Source organism: Anastrepha obliqua, chromosome 2 (assembly GCF_027943255.1).
Source record: "Anastrepha obliqua isolate idAnaObli1 chromosome 2, idAnaObli1_1.0, whole genome shotgun sequence".
NCBI lineage: Eukaryota > Metazoa > Arthropoda > Insecta > Diptera > Tephritidae > Anastrepha > Anastrepha obliqua.
Window position 1 is genome coordinate 130,755,798 of NC_072893.1, and position 13,049 is coordinate 130,768,846.

The 13,049-nt window shown below is 35.3% G+C and overlaps 1 protein-coding gene across 8 annotated transcripts; it reads left to right on the forward strand.

Moving 5' to 3' along the window:
- Window positions 1-837: 837 nt before the first annotated feature.
- On the forward strand, window positions 838-12,030 carry LOC129239635 (E3 ubiquitin-protein ligase ariadne-1). 8 transcript variants are annotated; one of them, XM_054875292.1, is made up of 9 exons: window positions 838-1,010; window positions 2,572-2,646; window positions 2,696-3,602; window positions 6,994-7,149; window positions 8,938-9,051; window positions 9,143-9,789; window positions 9,853-9,976; window positions 10,047-10,273; window positions 10,892-12,030. In XM_054875292.1, exons 3-9 carry the CDS (start codon window positions 3,384-3,386, stop codon window positions 10,971-10,973), a joined length of 1,569 nt encoding a protein of 522 aa, XP_054731267.1. In that variant the 5' UTR covers window positions 838-1,010; window positions 2,572-2,646; window positions 2,696-3,383; the 3' UTR covers window positions 10,974-12,030. The 8 variants fall into 8 exon arrangements, with proteins under 8 accessions (XP_054731267.1, XP_054731272.1, XP_054731266.1 ...); XM_054875297.1 differs by having other exon boundaries at window positions 2,726-3,602; XM_054875296.1 differs by lacking the exon at window positions 838-1,010 and adding an exon at window positions 1,987-2,226.
- The last annotated feature ends 1,019 nt before the right edge of the window (window positions 12,031-13,049 follow it).

Sequence of the window (13,049 nt, forward strand, 5' to 3'; positions counted from 1 at the left end):
GCAAAGCAGATTTTAATTGCAACCATGCTTTGCATAAAATAGCTTTGCATGAAAACGGCGTTTAGGAACATAAAACATGTGTCAAAAGTAGATAATAAAACAATCTAGTTATATCGTCTCTGGAAAAGGGAAAAGAGCTTTCCACATCTTTAATTTCTCGCAAAATATATTAGTTTCCCAAATGGTATTTCGTTTCTTTTTTTTGCCGCTAAAATCAGCTTCATGGCGAAGTCTTGTCATAATTAATAACTTTTTGCGTTCATGTGTCCACTTCTTTTCTCTGTAACATAGATATAAATATACGTTTTCAATTATTTGTAAAGATTCAAACATAAATAAAAAATTAATAGTATATTTATAATAAATAAAGCGACTTACTCTGCCATTGTAGTTTCTTTGAACACGCTTTGCATACCAAACAAAACTGATGCACGATTTTGACATTTTATGCGCATCTAAATGAGTTGCCAACCGATTAGGAACATGAGGCGTTGCCATAAAATTCACGAATGCATTTAGGAACTATATGAGTTGTAAATATGCATTGCAACTTGCATTTAGGAAATGGGCCAAACTTTCATTCCGAATCCATATGAAATAAGCTCTTCTTTACTCTAGTAATTCACCATTGCTTGAACATACCTTTCGTGAGACATGCGACTCTGCACATAAATATCTCATTTCATCTCTTTTTCGCACATCAACTCAGCCCTGAACTATATAATGTATGAAAAGATATTATTACATTCGCTCTTTTAATGAATGCATTGGCAACTCTTTGCGTTGCACTTGTGTCTCCCTTTTACACTTTGAAATTTCGATTAGTAGTTGAATTAGAAAAGACAAACCGTTGCCCAATTTGCCATTAAGTGTGCGTGTGTGTATTTGACTGTCATTTTCATTACCTTGGTGTGTATTAAATTAAGGCACCAAGAATAGTGTGAATGTTAAGTGTTTTGGTAAACCTGTCGCAGAAAATTTGTTGTGAGAAAAACTTATTTAATTAAATGGTAATAAGAGAAACATCCTCATTTGGTTTTAAATTTATATGTGTTCGGTGTCGTTAAGTGTCATGAAAACTTTTCCGTGTCGCGCATATTGGATGCTCAACGCGCAATTACGAAAATAAAATAGTTTTACCTCTTGAAAATCGTTGCGTGTTCTACGGTTGAACGGTTTTTGTGCAATAATCTTCATGCATATTGGGAAATGACATGGATAACCTTTTTGTTGCGCACATACATAAGTCGAATATAGTTCTCCCACTTGGCTATTATCGCTAAGTCAATATATATATTTTTTTGTGCTAGGTGATGTCGTCGCGCTGACGTCGCATTGGTGTGGTCTTATTTTAAAGAAATTGAAAATAGAGAAAAAAAAATACATATTAAAGTTTTGTAGTGCATTGGGAGCTGACTAACAGCAGGAAAATAAGAAAACAAAAGCAGTGCAAAGGCAGCAAACCCCCAGACAGTGGACAAAGAAATCATACGAAGCTTAATGCGAGTGCAGTGCTGCACAGTTCTGTCGTTCGTTCGGTTGCAAATTGGGAAAAAATCGTAATTAAGTTTTTGTAATCAGTATTTGGGTGTGTGTACCTTGAATATGTAAAAAATATTTGATCGCTTCTCTCAATGGACGTCTGTAGTGCGTAAAACAAAGTTGCCTAATTCATTCATTCATATGATAAATTAAAGCTATAAAGAAACTAAACAAATGCGGTGAAAAAGTTTAATGACACCAAAATAGTGTCGACAGCAATCTACTCAAATAAAATAAATATAGCAAAAAGTGTGCCCAATTAAATTTAAGCAATTGAACGTGCTGACTTGCCACATTTTCAATAATCAACATATTCAATTATGCTACTGGTGGGAATATGGCAACGCTGTATTGTCACAATGTTCCAGTTTGACATTAAATTTACATCTTTCTATAGCTGGTCTGGTCTAATCCATATGTAAAGAGCAGTTTGTTTTCGTTGTAGAAGAGAAACAACAAGCGCGGCTTTGTGTTTACTTGTTTGCTGTTATCTCTGTTTATTTTTTGCCTTCATTTCCTTTTTAATAATATTTTTGCTGATTGCCATTCTGCTGGTTACAAAATTTTCGATCCGCGAACGACGCAAACAAATAAATCTGCGGGCAAAATTTGTTTTTTTTTTCTTTCGTTCTGAATCTAATCAAAGTATCGATGGGAAAATCAGTGCTTGGTTTTGGAAGCAGCGTAAGTGCATATAAAGTTTTGTACAAAAACAATATATTTCCACAATGCATAGAAAACGTGTTTAAATAAAGCAAAGTTTCCAAAACGAATTTTGTATTGGTGATTTTCCAGGAAAACAGTATGAATTTTCTATCAAATTGAACATACGGTTAAAAAAACGAACTGAGTAACAACAACACAAAGTAGCCTTGAACTTTTTCCCTTCACATCAATTTTTGTCTTGCTTTCGCTCTGCTTCTTTTTCTGATTTTTTGATTATCTCAACGAATTGAGAAAAAATTTTTGTGTGCATCAAATTTTCAACTCGTTTTAATTCCGATTTTTTCTCATTTTCCCCTTAACTAGAATTGAAATATTTGCTTTTAAAGAGGAGGGGAGTACCAAGAAAGTGCTGTTAAAACAACAACAACAACCAAGAAAGTGAGTGTATTTAAAGCTGCACCAAATATTTTTAATAAAAGCTGCAAAGAAATACCAATTTTTAATTTTGGTGCGCCAGCAAAAAAGCAAATTGCGAAAGTTGGAGAAGTCGGCTGCACAACTCCAAAAGACCGTAAAAAAGAAATTGCTGTGGCAGCGACGTCCTTGCTGAAACTTGGAGGCTGGTCGGTTGTTCGCGGCCATTGTGGCAGCCAAAAAAAGGAAGACGAAGTCGATTTGATATCAACGACGTCCCTGCTGCTGCTATTAGCATAGTCGCCGTGAAGTGTGTGTCATTGAAAGCAATAAAATTGAAGACGCCAAACGAAACAATTGAGTGGATTAATGCGGAGGTAGGTAAAGCGCAGAGGAGACGTTAATCGGAGTTTCAAGTTGCGCATAGCTGGAAAAGGTGCTAAAAGTGGCGTAGTGAAATTAATACATATATTGGCTGCTGCAAACGTGTGAAGGGCAAAGCAAAAGTGGTGGTAGGAGCGGAACTGTATTAGTCACCAAGCAAGTCGTTGAGGATATACGCAAACATACAGTGTACAAAGCTCTGGGTATTTGCTGCTATCAAACAAAGATTTTTCGCCATTCACGAACATCTCAATATTTCAACTGATACACCCGATAACCAAAACGGCTGTATCTAATTGCAACTGAGGAAGCATCTTTTGTGGGCAGGAACTGAAAAGAGCGCAACGAGACACTTGCAATATTGTTAATATAGCAATATGGAGTCGGATGAGGATTCGTACGAGATGGAGAATGTCGATTCTGGAAATGTATCGTCCGGCGACGAGGGCGATGAAGATTTCGGTATGGAAGTCGATATACCCTCTTCACATGATCGTCAAATGGAAACAGAGGAATATCAGTACGAAGTGCTCACCACAGATGAAATAGTACTGCATCAGCGCGAAATAATCGATGAGGTTAACAATGTACTCAAGGTAATTTAAAAATACGACACTACAAATTACTTATAGAATTGTAGTAGATGGTAAAATCTTGACAGCAAATAACGTAAATATTTAGGGTGTCATAAACTATTTGGAACGTAAAAATATCTTTACTAAAAAGATAAAATAAATTGATGTACGTTCGTACGCATGTATGTAAATTGTTTATCTGCGTGCCAAGTTCTGTTTACTTGCTTTATCACTTAAGTCATCTTGACGTTATCAATTGTTCTGTGACAGACTGTTTGGTTTTTATGTATGAAAACATGCTTGAATGAGACATGCGCTTTTCTTGCGGAATTCAATGTATGTATGCACGGGCTAAATCAGTTTTCATATTTAATGTTTGCTTCTAAAATTATACCAATGCTGCAATTTTAGTCGGTACAGTAGCGTTATAAAAAAAATGAAATAAAGCGATTTATTTGTATTTTGCTGTTTATTTAGTTATTTCGGTCGACTAACGCGTCATAACAGCCAAACAGCTGTCGGCGACGGTGGCAAATGAAATAAGCATTAACTGATAGACATATGTATTTGTTGCTTATTTTTCCATGAAACGGCTTGCAATAAAAACAAACTGCACTTCGGAGGCGATATGAAATTGTAGGTCTCCATTTATAGGGCACTATCAAGATCCTCACCACAAATTAGAGAAGAAGCTCAGCCAAACACCCAAAAACGGATATATGGGCCTATTAGACATATATACTTGTACGTATACTATGTATGTATGTATGCACATATATACATGCCTGATTCTAGTTAAATCTCAGCCGGATTAAGTATACGATTCAAAGATTTCTAAAATATTTGAGTTTTTAAGAAACAAAATTTAATTAGCAGCATTTTTCCGCATTGCAGAATTCTCGCTTTTAGGCAGTTCACTGGCATTCATACCACCTCAGCGTGCTAATATTGTCGTTCTTAATGACTTCCTGTTGCTGAGTGCTGCCTGTCGCGGGCCTCTAAAATACAAAAAACTTTCAACATTTTGCAATTCACGACCTTCACGTTGAAGGTTGCCAATTACACTTTACTGTACTATAGTGGAATGATATAACGGATGTTTTTGCTATTGCAGCAGCTTGCATCCTTGCCTGTATTCGCTTTCCTAAAAACTAGATACCTTTAACGTACATATGCATGCTTAGTTACTTTCATTGTTTTTGCTACATATCCTCCCACACGAGCGAGTGGTCTTGGAGACAGCATGAGAAATGTGGTACAACGAAAAAATCAAACCGAGATTTGCAATTGTGTCAGTAAAGAGCAGTTACGAAATATGTAACAGCCACATACAGGCGCTCTGTTGACCTATTTAAAAAAATTTAGTATATACTCGCATATGCACTTTGTTAGTGGTATACAAAAAGAAATGCATATACATATACAGATAAATACCTAATCTTTCGCTTTTTACACACGCCACGTCTAAAGTTTCCACTGCATTTCATATGCTTTGCAATGCAATAATTATTTGATTGGTAACTTACAATTTTGCAGAAGTTTTTTAGTATTTTCGGCATTTTTGCCTTGCAATGGCAAAATAGTTTGTTTGCAAACAATAACATATTGTTGTAATTTGGTGGCATTTTCACATGTATGCATGTATGCATACACAACAAAGCATGTTGTGGCAGAGATCTTGCAATGATTCACATCTTTTTTCATTTGTTCACTTACAATAAGGCGCAGCTGTTTGTACTTTTCTAGGCTATAAATAGTAGCTTTGACGTTAGTTTAGCCCTTTGTGCTGCTTTTGTGGCTGCCAATTTTGTTGCTGTTCATGCGATTTTCGAATATGAATGCCTCTTTTCGTTTACATAACATGACATTGAATATTAGCAGTTATAAAAATCGATTGGGGCAAGGGCTCTTATTTCAAATATAACTTAACTGCGGATATACACAGTAATATAAATGTATTCCCTAGGTAAATAAAGTTTCTAACTCATTACGTTGATTTTATATGTAAATATAATTAAGTTTATATTGATAAGTTTTGACTATTATAATATATATTTTGTAATTTCAATTATTTTTTTATAAAAATAAAGAACCCTACAAAGCAAAGTTTCAATTTTGTATAAAATTTGTTAGAAATCGGCAAATTTACATCATAATTTCAAACTTTCAACTTAGAATTTTTAGAAAATTTTCGGGTATGCAGTTTTATAGATCATTGAAATTTGGTATGAGAAAGTGCAAGTTTCAACTGGTTAAAAAATGGCGTTGATTTTTGACAATTTGTGATTTTTTTTAATTTTTTAAATACTAGTAACCCTTTTAAATAAATATATCCAAGTAAGTCAAGTATCCACAATAACCATTAGCTAGAAATATACTATTCTATTCCTAGACTCACCTTCGGCAGACTCTTCAAGACGAGCATACCGTCAAGAAGAGCGTGTCAGACACCAAGGCCATTGAGAAGCGGGGAATTAAATTTCTATACAGATGGTTCCAAGCTAGACAATTAGGTTGGCTATTTATTATAGTATTTTCGAAGAAATTAGGACTTGAACTATCCGTTCGACTACCAGACTATTGCAGCGTCTATCAAGCAGAAGTTCTAGCTATAAAAGAATTGGATGCGTATATAAATACACATACCGTAACAAAAACTGCTATAAATATATTTTCGGATAGCCAGGCGGCCATTAAATCAATGAATGCGGTTACACTAAGATCAGAGGTTGCACAGGAATGCCGGGCAGCCCTAAAAGATGTTAGTGTCATATTCAAGGTCAGCCTTATTTGGGTTCCAATGCACAGAGATATTGAGGCAAATTGTAAAGCCGATGAGCTAGCCAGAAAAGGTACTACTCTTCAACTGCACAGTGATAGCAGTACCATTGGGATACCTATGGCCACGAGCAAATTAATAATTAAGAATAACATTCGCTAAGAGGTCAATAGGGCGTGGAGAGATGAAGACACAGGCGTAACAGCTGGGCTACTATGGCCGCAAATAAATAAGAGAAAGACAAAGGAACTGCTTAGCCTTTCAAGAGAGGATATCTCAAAGGTCGTGGCCTTACCGTAAGACTACCACCATAACCTAGTTCCATTGTCCATTAAGATATGTGGTGCGTGTCTCTTAACGGTAATTGGAGACGAGCAGTCTCTCTATCTCGGAGGGTGTCAGTGGAGGCTAAAAGTTCTAGTTGACTTACACATATGTATGTATGTAGGTTTCTAATAAAGTTTTCTATACCATTCTTAATTGGTGCCATAAAAAAATTGTTGCAGACCGAAGATTGATATTCTGACATGATGATAGGCGTTAATTTCAACCATTTTTATTATTTTCATTAAATTTTAAATATCTGTCTTAAATACAAGTCTATTTAAAATGTTCTTATTTCTCTCCCTGCAGCTACCGCCCACAATAATCCGCATACTGCTGAATCATTACAAATGGGACAAGGAAAAGTTGCTAGAGAAATACTTTGATGGTAATACGGAAGAGTTTTTCAAGGGCGCACATGTCATCAATCCATTCAACAAATCCACCAATCCAAGTCGACTCAAGGTAAACTTTTACTAGCACCCATCACAATTCACCCATCACCATTCCACTTACTGCAGTCCAAAATTGCTTTATCCGCACCAATTATATATTCACATACATACACACACCCCATAAAGTCTGCGTTCACATAAAAACCAAACATAAATATATAATTCAAATCAATTTATTTGCATGCATTTCTCCTTTATATTTTTAAGTTCACAAATCAAAATGAAAAAAATTATACAGATTCCTTTCTTCATTTTTGAGATAACGAGATGTATGTAAGTGCCGCAACTAGTAAATGGAAGAGCCAAAAAGTTTGTTTATTTTGTTCTTATTAACTTCTTTATCAACTTTTTAAGCAGTTTTTCTATTTTTGCTCAGTTTTCATTATTTTTCTTTAGTTTGATTAAGATTTTTTAACGAGCTCAGTGGCACATCTTCGAATTTAACGATGGAAATTCAAGTTGAACAAAGAATTTGTTTGAAATTTTGTTATTCCAACAAAATTTCGGCTTCAGACGCCTTAAAAATGTTGCAGGCAACCTATGGGGACTCTGCTCTATCGCGTGCACGTGTTTTCCAGTGGTACAAATCGTTCAAAGAGGGCCGTACATCAACCCAAAAAACCACGCCAAAGTCGCTCAAAAATGAAGGTTATGCTGACTGTTTTTTTCGATTACGAAGATGTGGTGCACTCGGAGTTCCTTCCGCAAGGCCGATCGGTTAACGCTGAATATTATTTAGACGTTTTAAAGCGTTTGCGCGAGAACATTCGTCTTAAAAGGAAGGAATTGTGGGACAACAAGTCATGGTTCTTGCATCACGATAATGCACCAGCTCACACATCACGTCTTATTCGCGATTATTTGAACAAAAATAATGTTAATATCATTCCGTAAGCACCGTATTCGCCTGATATGGCTCCATGTGACTTTTTCCTGTTTCCCAAGCTCAAGTTGCCGCTCCGTGGAAAACATTTTGAGACAATTGAAGTCATAAAAGCGAATTCGAAGAACACACTCGAGCTTGACTTGTTTACAGTAGCACAGAAAACAAACTATATATATACATATCACGCTGAAATTTGCCATGTAAGCTTATAACAGTCCTACCATAAAACAAAAAATTTGTTTTTGCCATATGTCATCCGCGGACCGCTTTATTGATAACGTCTCGTTCATATTTGAGCAGAAGTTATATGTAAATAATTTTTTAAAGTAATTTTTCCAAAATAGAGTAAATCTTGTATTTCTGGAATGATGCGCAAATCAGGAGTTACTCTTGTTGGTACAGCCAAATATGGTGGTAGTGGAATTTCGGTGTGTGGGTGCATGGTGACAAGTGGTGGGGGCCAGTTGAAATTTATTGAATCGAGAATAGATAAATTGGGATATTTGAATATTTAAAGAAAAAATATAAACTGAGTGCAGTAAATCTTGACTTATGAAGCACCTTTTGGTTCCAACAAAATAAAGTTCTGAAGCACATGGCAGATATCGTTAGACTTAGGCTCTTGTACAACATTCACAGACAGCTTCAGATAAATGAAAAAAAAATCAATGCCATCTGTTTAATTTTTAATTCGTTTTAAAACTGAACGCAGACTTTGGGTTGCTCTATTTACGTGTTGTGTAACTTGTATATAGTACATTCCGTTATCTCAAAAATTGAATCAGGAATCTAGTTTATTCGTTTTTGCTTTTTGAACTTAAAAATGTAGAAAAGAAATAAATTACAAAAGAAAAAAATGGATTGAATTATTTATTTATGTTATGTTTTTATTTAACCTATAAAAATTTGTAGGGTGAACGCACAGTTTATGTGTGTAAGCAGAGAAATAACAAAAAGCTTTTTCTTCAGATGATCAAAAACCCTGTAGAGGAATGTGAAATTTGCTTCTCATTGCTGTCACCAGATGTAAGTAAAAGAGAGAATTTTTTTTCTCACTCCTTTTCAGTTCGTCACTTTTTGCTTAATTCATTAATCACTTCTCCTATGTACGTTATAGAGTATGACCGGTCTGGAGTGTGGCCATCGCTTTTGTTTGGCCTGTTGGCGTGAGTATTTAACCACAAAGATCGTCACCGAAGGTCTCGGTCAATCCATCTCGTGCGCCGCGCATGGCTGTGATATTTTAGTTGACGACGTTACTGTCACCAAACTAGTGGATCCGCGTGTCAAAGTGAAATACCAACAATTAATCACAAACAGTTTTGTCGAATGCAATCAACTATTGCGCTGGTGTCCGTCCGTTGACTGTACGTACGCAATCAAAGTATCGTATGGCGATTCGCGTCCGGTAGGTTGCAAATGTGGGCATGTCTTTTGTTTTGCATGCGGCGAGAATTGGCACGATCCAGTCAAGTGTTGTTGGCTGAAAAAGTGGATTAAGAAATGCGACGATGACTCGGAGACATCTAATTGGATTGCGGCTAACACCAAAGAATGTCCCAAGTGCAATGTGACGATCGAAAAGGATGGCGGCTGCAATCACATGGTGTGCAAGAATCAAAACTGCAAACACGATTTCTGTTGGGTATGCTTGGGGTCATGGGAGCCACACGGTTCGTCGTGGTACAATTGCAATCGCTACGATGAGGACGAAGCAAAGGCGGCGCGTGATGCACAGGAGAAGCTGCGCTCCTCCTTGGCAAGGTAAGTGGAGAGATTTAAAATAGGAAGTTTTAAAGAAATTTGTAAATGTTTTTATTTTTCCAGGTACTTGCATTACTACAATCGTTATATGAATCACATGCAATCGTTGAAATTTGAAAATAAACTATATGCGGCAGTCAAGCATAAAATGGAAGAGATGCAACAACACAACATGTCTTGGATCGAAGTGAGCGGGAAAATATTCCAAAAAAAACTTTGGTTGCTAAATTTAAATTTTCTTTGAATTCGTTTGCTAGGTGCAATTCTTGAAAAAGGCTGTAGATATACTCTGTCAGTGCCGCCAAACACTCATGTACACATACGTGTTTGCCTACTATCTGAAGAAGAATAATCAGTCAATGATCTTTGAAGATAATCAAAAGGATTTGGAATCAGCAACAGAGAAACTATCTGAGTACTTGGAACGTGATATAACGTCAGAGAATTTGGCTGATATTAAACAAAAAGTACAGGATAAATATAGGTGAGTGGAGAGCAACAAGCCAATGTTTAAGGTACCTTAAATCCGTACATTTGAACTTAAAACCATAGTTGAAAAGTAAAAAAACGTCAAAAAAACTTCAAGTTTTCTACGTCTATCTGGCCTTTTCGGACTACATTGAATACGCAATTGAACGCTCGGTGCATTTTCTCGGAGCTTTTAGTTTTTTCTAAAAACAAAGGGCACAGGGCGCTTGTGATCAATTGGAATTTTAAGAAATTTCAAAGAGAAAATTAAGCAATTTAAAGTGGAATTATTATCATTAAATTTTTGATAATAGCGAAGTTAGAACTTATTTGAAAGATTTTTTCGATCACGAGAAGGTTTTGTTCTCAACTTATTCTCAAAAAAAAAAAATTATTTATTTATTTCAAGAATTTTATGCTTTCCCTGTGTTTATGCCTTCTCCGGGGCAGAAAAGTTTAAATAAATGCAATTTTGCTTCCACAAATTATGTTTCAAAATTTTAAACCGATGTACATAATATTTATATTGTATTAAAAATTTATCAAATTTTCTTTTTCTATGAAATCGTCGTATATACGATTTTTTGTATACTTCTTGATTATATCCATCTATTTTCCACTCTTTATCTCATAGGTATTGCGAGAAGCGTCGGAAGGTGCTTTTGGATCATGTACATGAAGGCTACGAGAAGGACTGGTGGGAGTATACAGAATGACGCGAATCCTGGATGGATGATTAAACAGCACCAACAACAAATTATTTTCATTAAATAAGCAACAGAAAACAGAGCAGGGAAGGAGAGAAAGCAGCAAGCGGAAAACGATCAGTTAAGAAATCAGTCTGTGTTTGTCAAATAAAAATACAAGCAAAATCAACAATAACAAACGAACCAAAAATATGTAAAAAAAAGCGCAATCAAATTAAGCAGAGTAAGGTCAGATGTGGAACTAAACGGGGAGGAGAAGTGGAGATGAAGCGCAGAGGGCGAAAGGTATCGAGGCGTGGCAAACACCAGTCAGAGAAAGAAGTGGGGCAAGCAACGAAGACTAAGTTGCAAATTTATTATAAAATTTCCTCAAATAAAGAAGAGAAAATAAACAAAATACAACAAATAGCAACATTACAAGAACACAACAAAAGCAATTGCATATACTATATATATGTAGATATATATAAATATCCATATGTGAATTACAAACAGGCAGCTGCAGCGCAAGGGGCGATTCGTTGGCCAAAGGTTTGAAACCCACTTAAATGAGTCTACATTCAGCTGGACACAAATGCGTCAGAGAGCGCGTTGCCTTTTCTGGCAGTTCTGGCAGTTTAGGCCTTTTTATAGTATGCGCAGCAAAGCTTTGTCAACTTTAGTAATCCTTTGAAATGCCTGCGCAGCCAATAAGTGGTTGTGCCGAGTTACTCTAGTCTCCAGCGCATACACCCAAACACATACTTACACGTTTGCGGGAACATGCCTGAACTCTACTCTGTTCTACTCCGCTCTGCTCCACTTCACCCTAATCTACTTGGCCGAATGACACACACACATACATAGGCGCGCGCCCGCCCTTGGTTTGTTTTTTTTGGTATTTCCAAGCATTTTTGATTGCCAATTAATTCGTCATTGCTTGCTGTTTTCATCGTATCTCTACTTGATTAGTTTTTATTAAGCAAATTAGCGTTAGAGTGGCGTTTTAAATGAAACAACACTTATGTAGTTATGTAAAGCAAAGGAAAACAAAAAGAGAAATAAATAAAAAGCGACAAAAACTCAATGCATAGGGCATGCATTAATTTGAGCGAGTAGGTAACGTATCAACGCAGAAGATATTTAATGCGCGAAACATGCTAATTTTATGCAAAAGCCTTGAATTTGCTCCCGCAAAGGTTTCGTATTACGTATCACTCGGTCGCGTTGCGTTCGTTGCATTGAATAGAAGATTTATGTTATATAAAGTGTTTAGAAAATGGAAGCAAATAAATTTGTAATAGGTTTGTGTTTTTTTTCAATGAAAATTAACGCAAACAAATGTTAAGTTTTTTCATAATTGTCATTATTTTTACGTTGATTTTTTTTCGTAGTGTATAAAATTGAAACCGAGCCCAAAATCGCTAACTCTCTGGAAAACGAACACAATAACAGCGACAACATCGTATCATAACAAAATTAAACAAATTTACTACGCAAATTTTAGGCGCTGATTGAGCCAGAAGGAATACAAAAACAAACACAAAAAAAAAAATTCGAAACATATTTGGAATCTTCTATAGAAAATTTGCATGTAACTAAATATTAGCTGTGTAAAATTGTGAAAAATTGGCACACAGGCAGGAGAAATTGAATTAAATGCAATTATAAAAATAAATTAAAAAAAACAAGTAAAACAGAGTAGAGTCCACAATTAGAAAGTAAAATTAGCAGCTATAAAAATTTGTTTAAATTATAAAAGAATAAAAAAACAATACTATGTATAACAAATTTAAGATGATAAAAATATTTTAGCAAGCAAAAAAAAAAATATTAAAATCAAAAAGTAAATAGTTTAAAAAAACAGCGAAACAAACTATAAAATATAAAGGCATACACACATACACACATGCATATATATAAACAGCTAACACCAACACAAACAAAAAGTAAATAAAATATAATTGAAAAAAAGCTATCAACAACACCAACAACTTAAAACAACAAGCGCTAGATTATAAAAAATAAATAAAATTAAAAGCAAAAAATTTAAAAATGCAAACTCATTAAAACATTTCATATTTTAAATTAACTGTGCAAATTAGT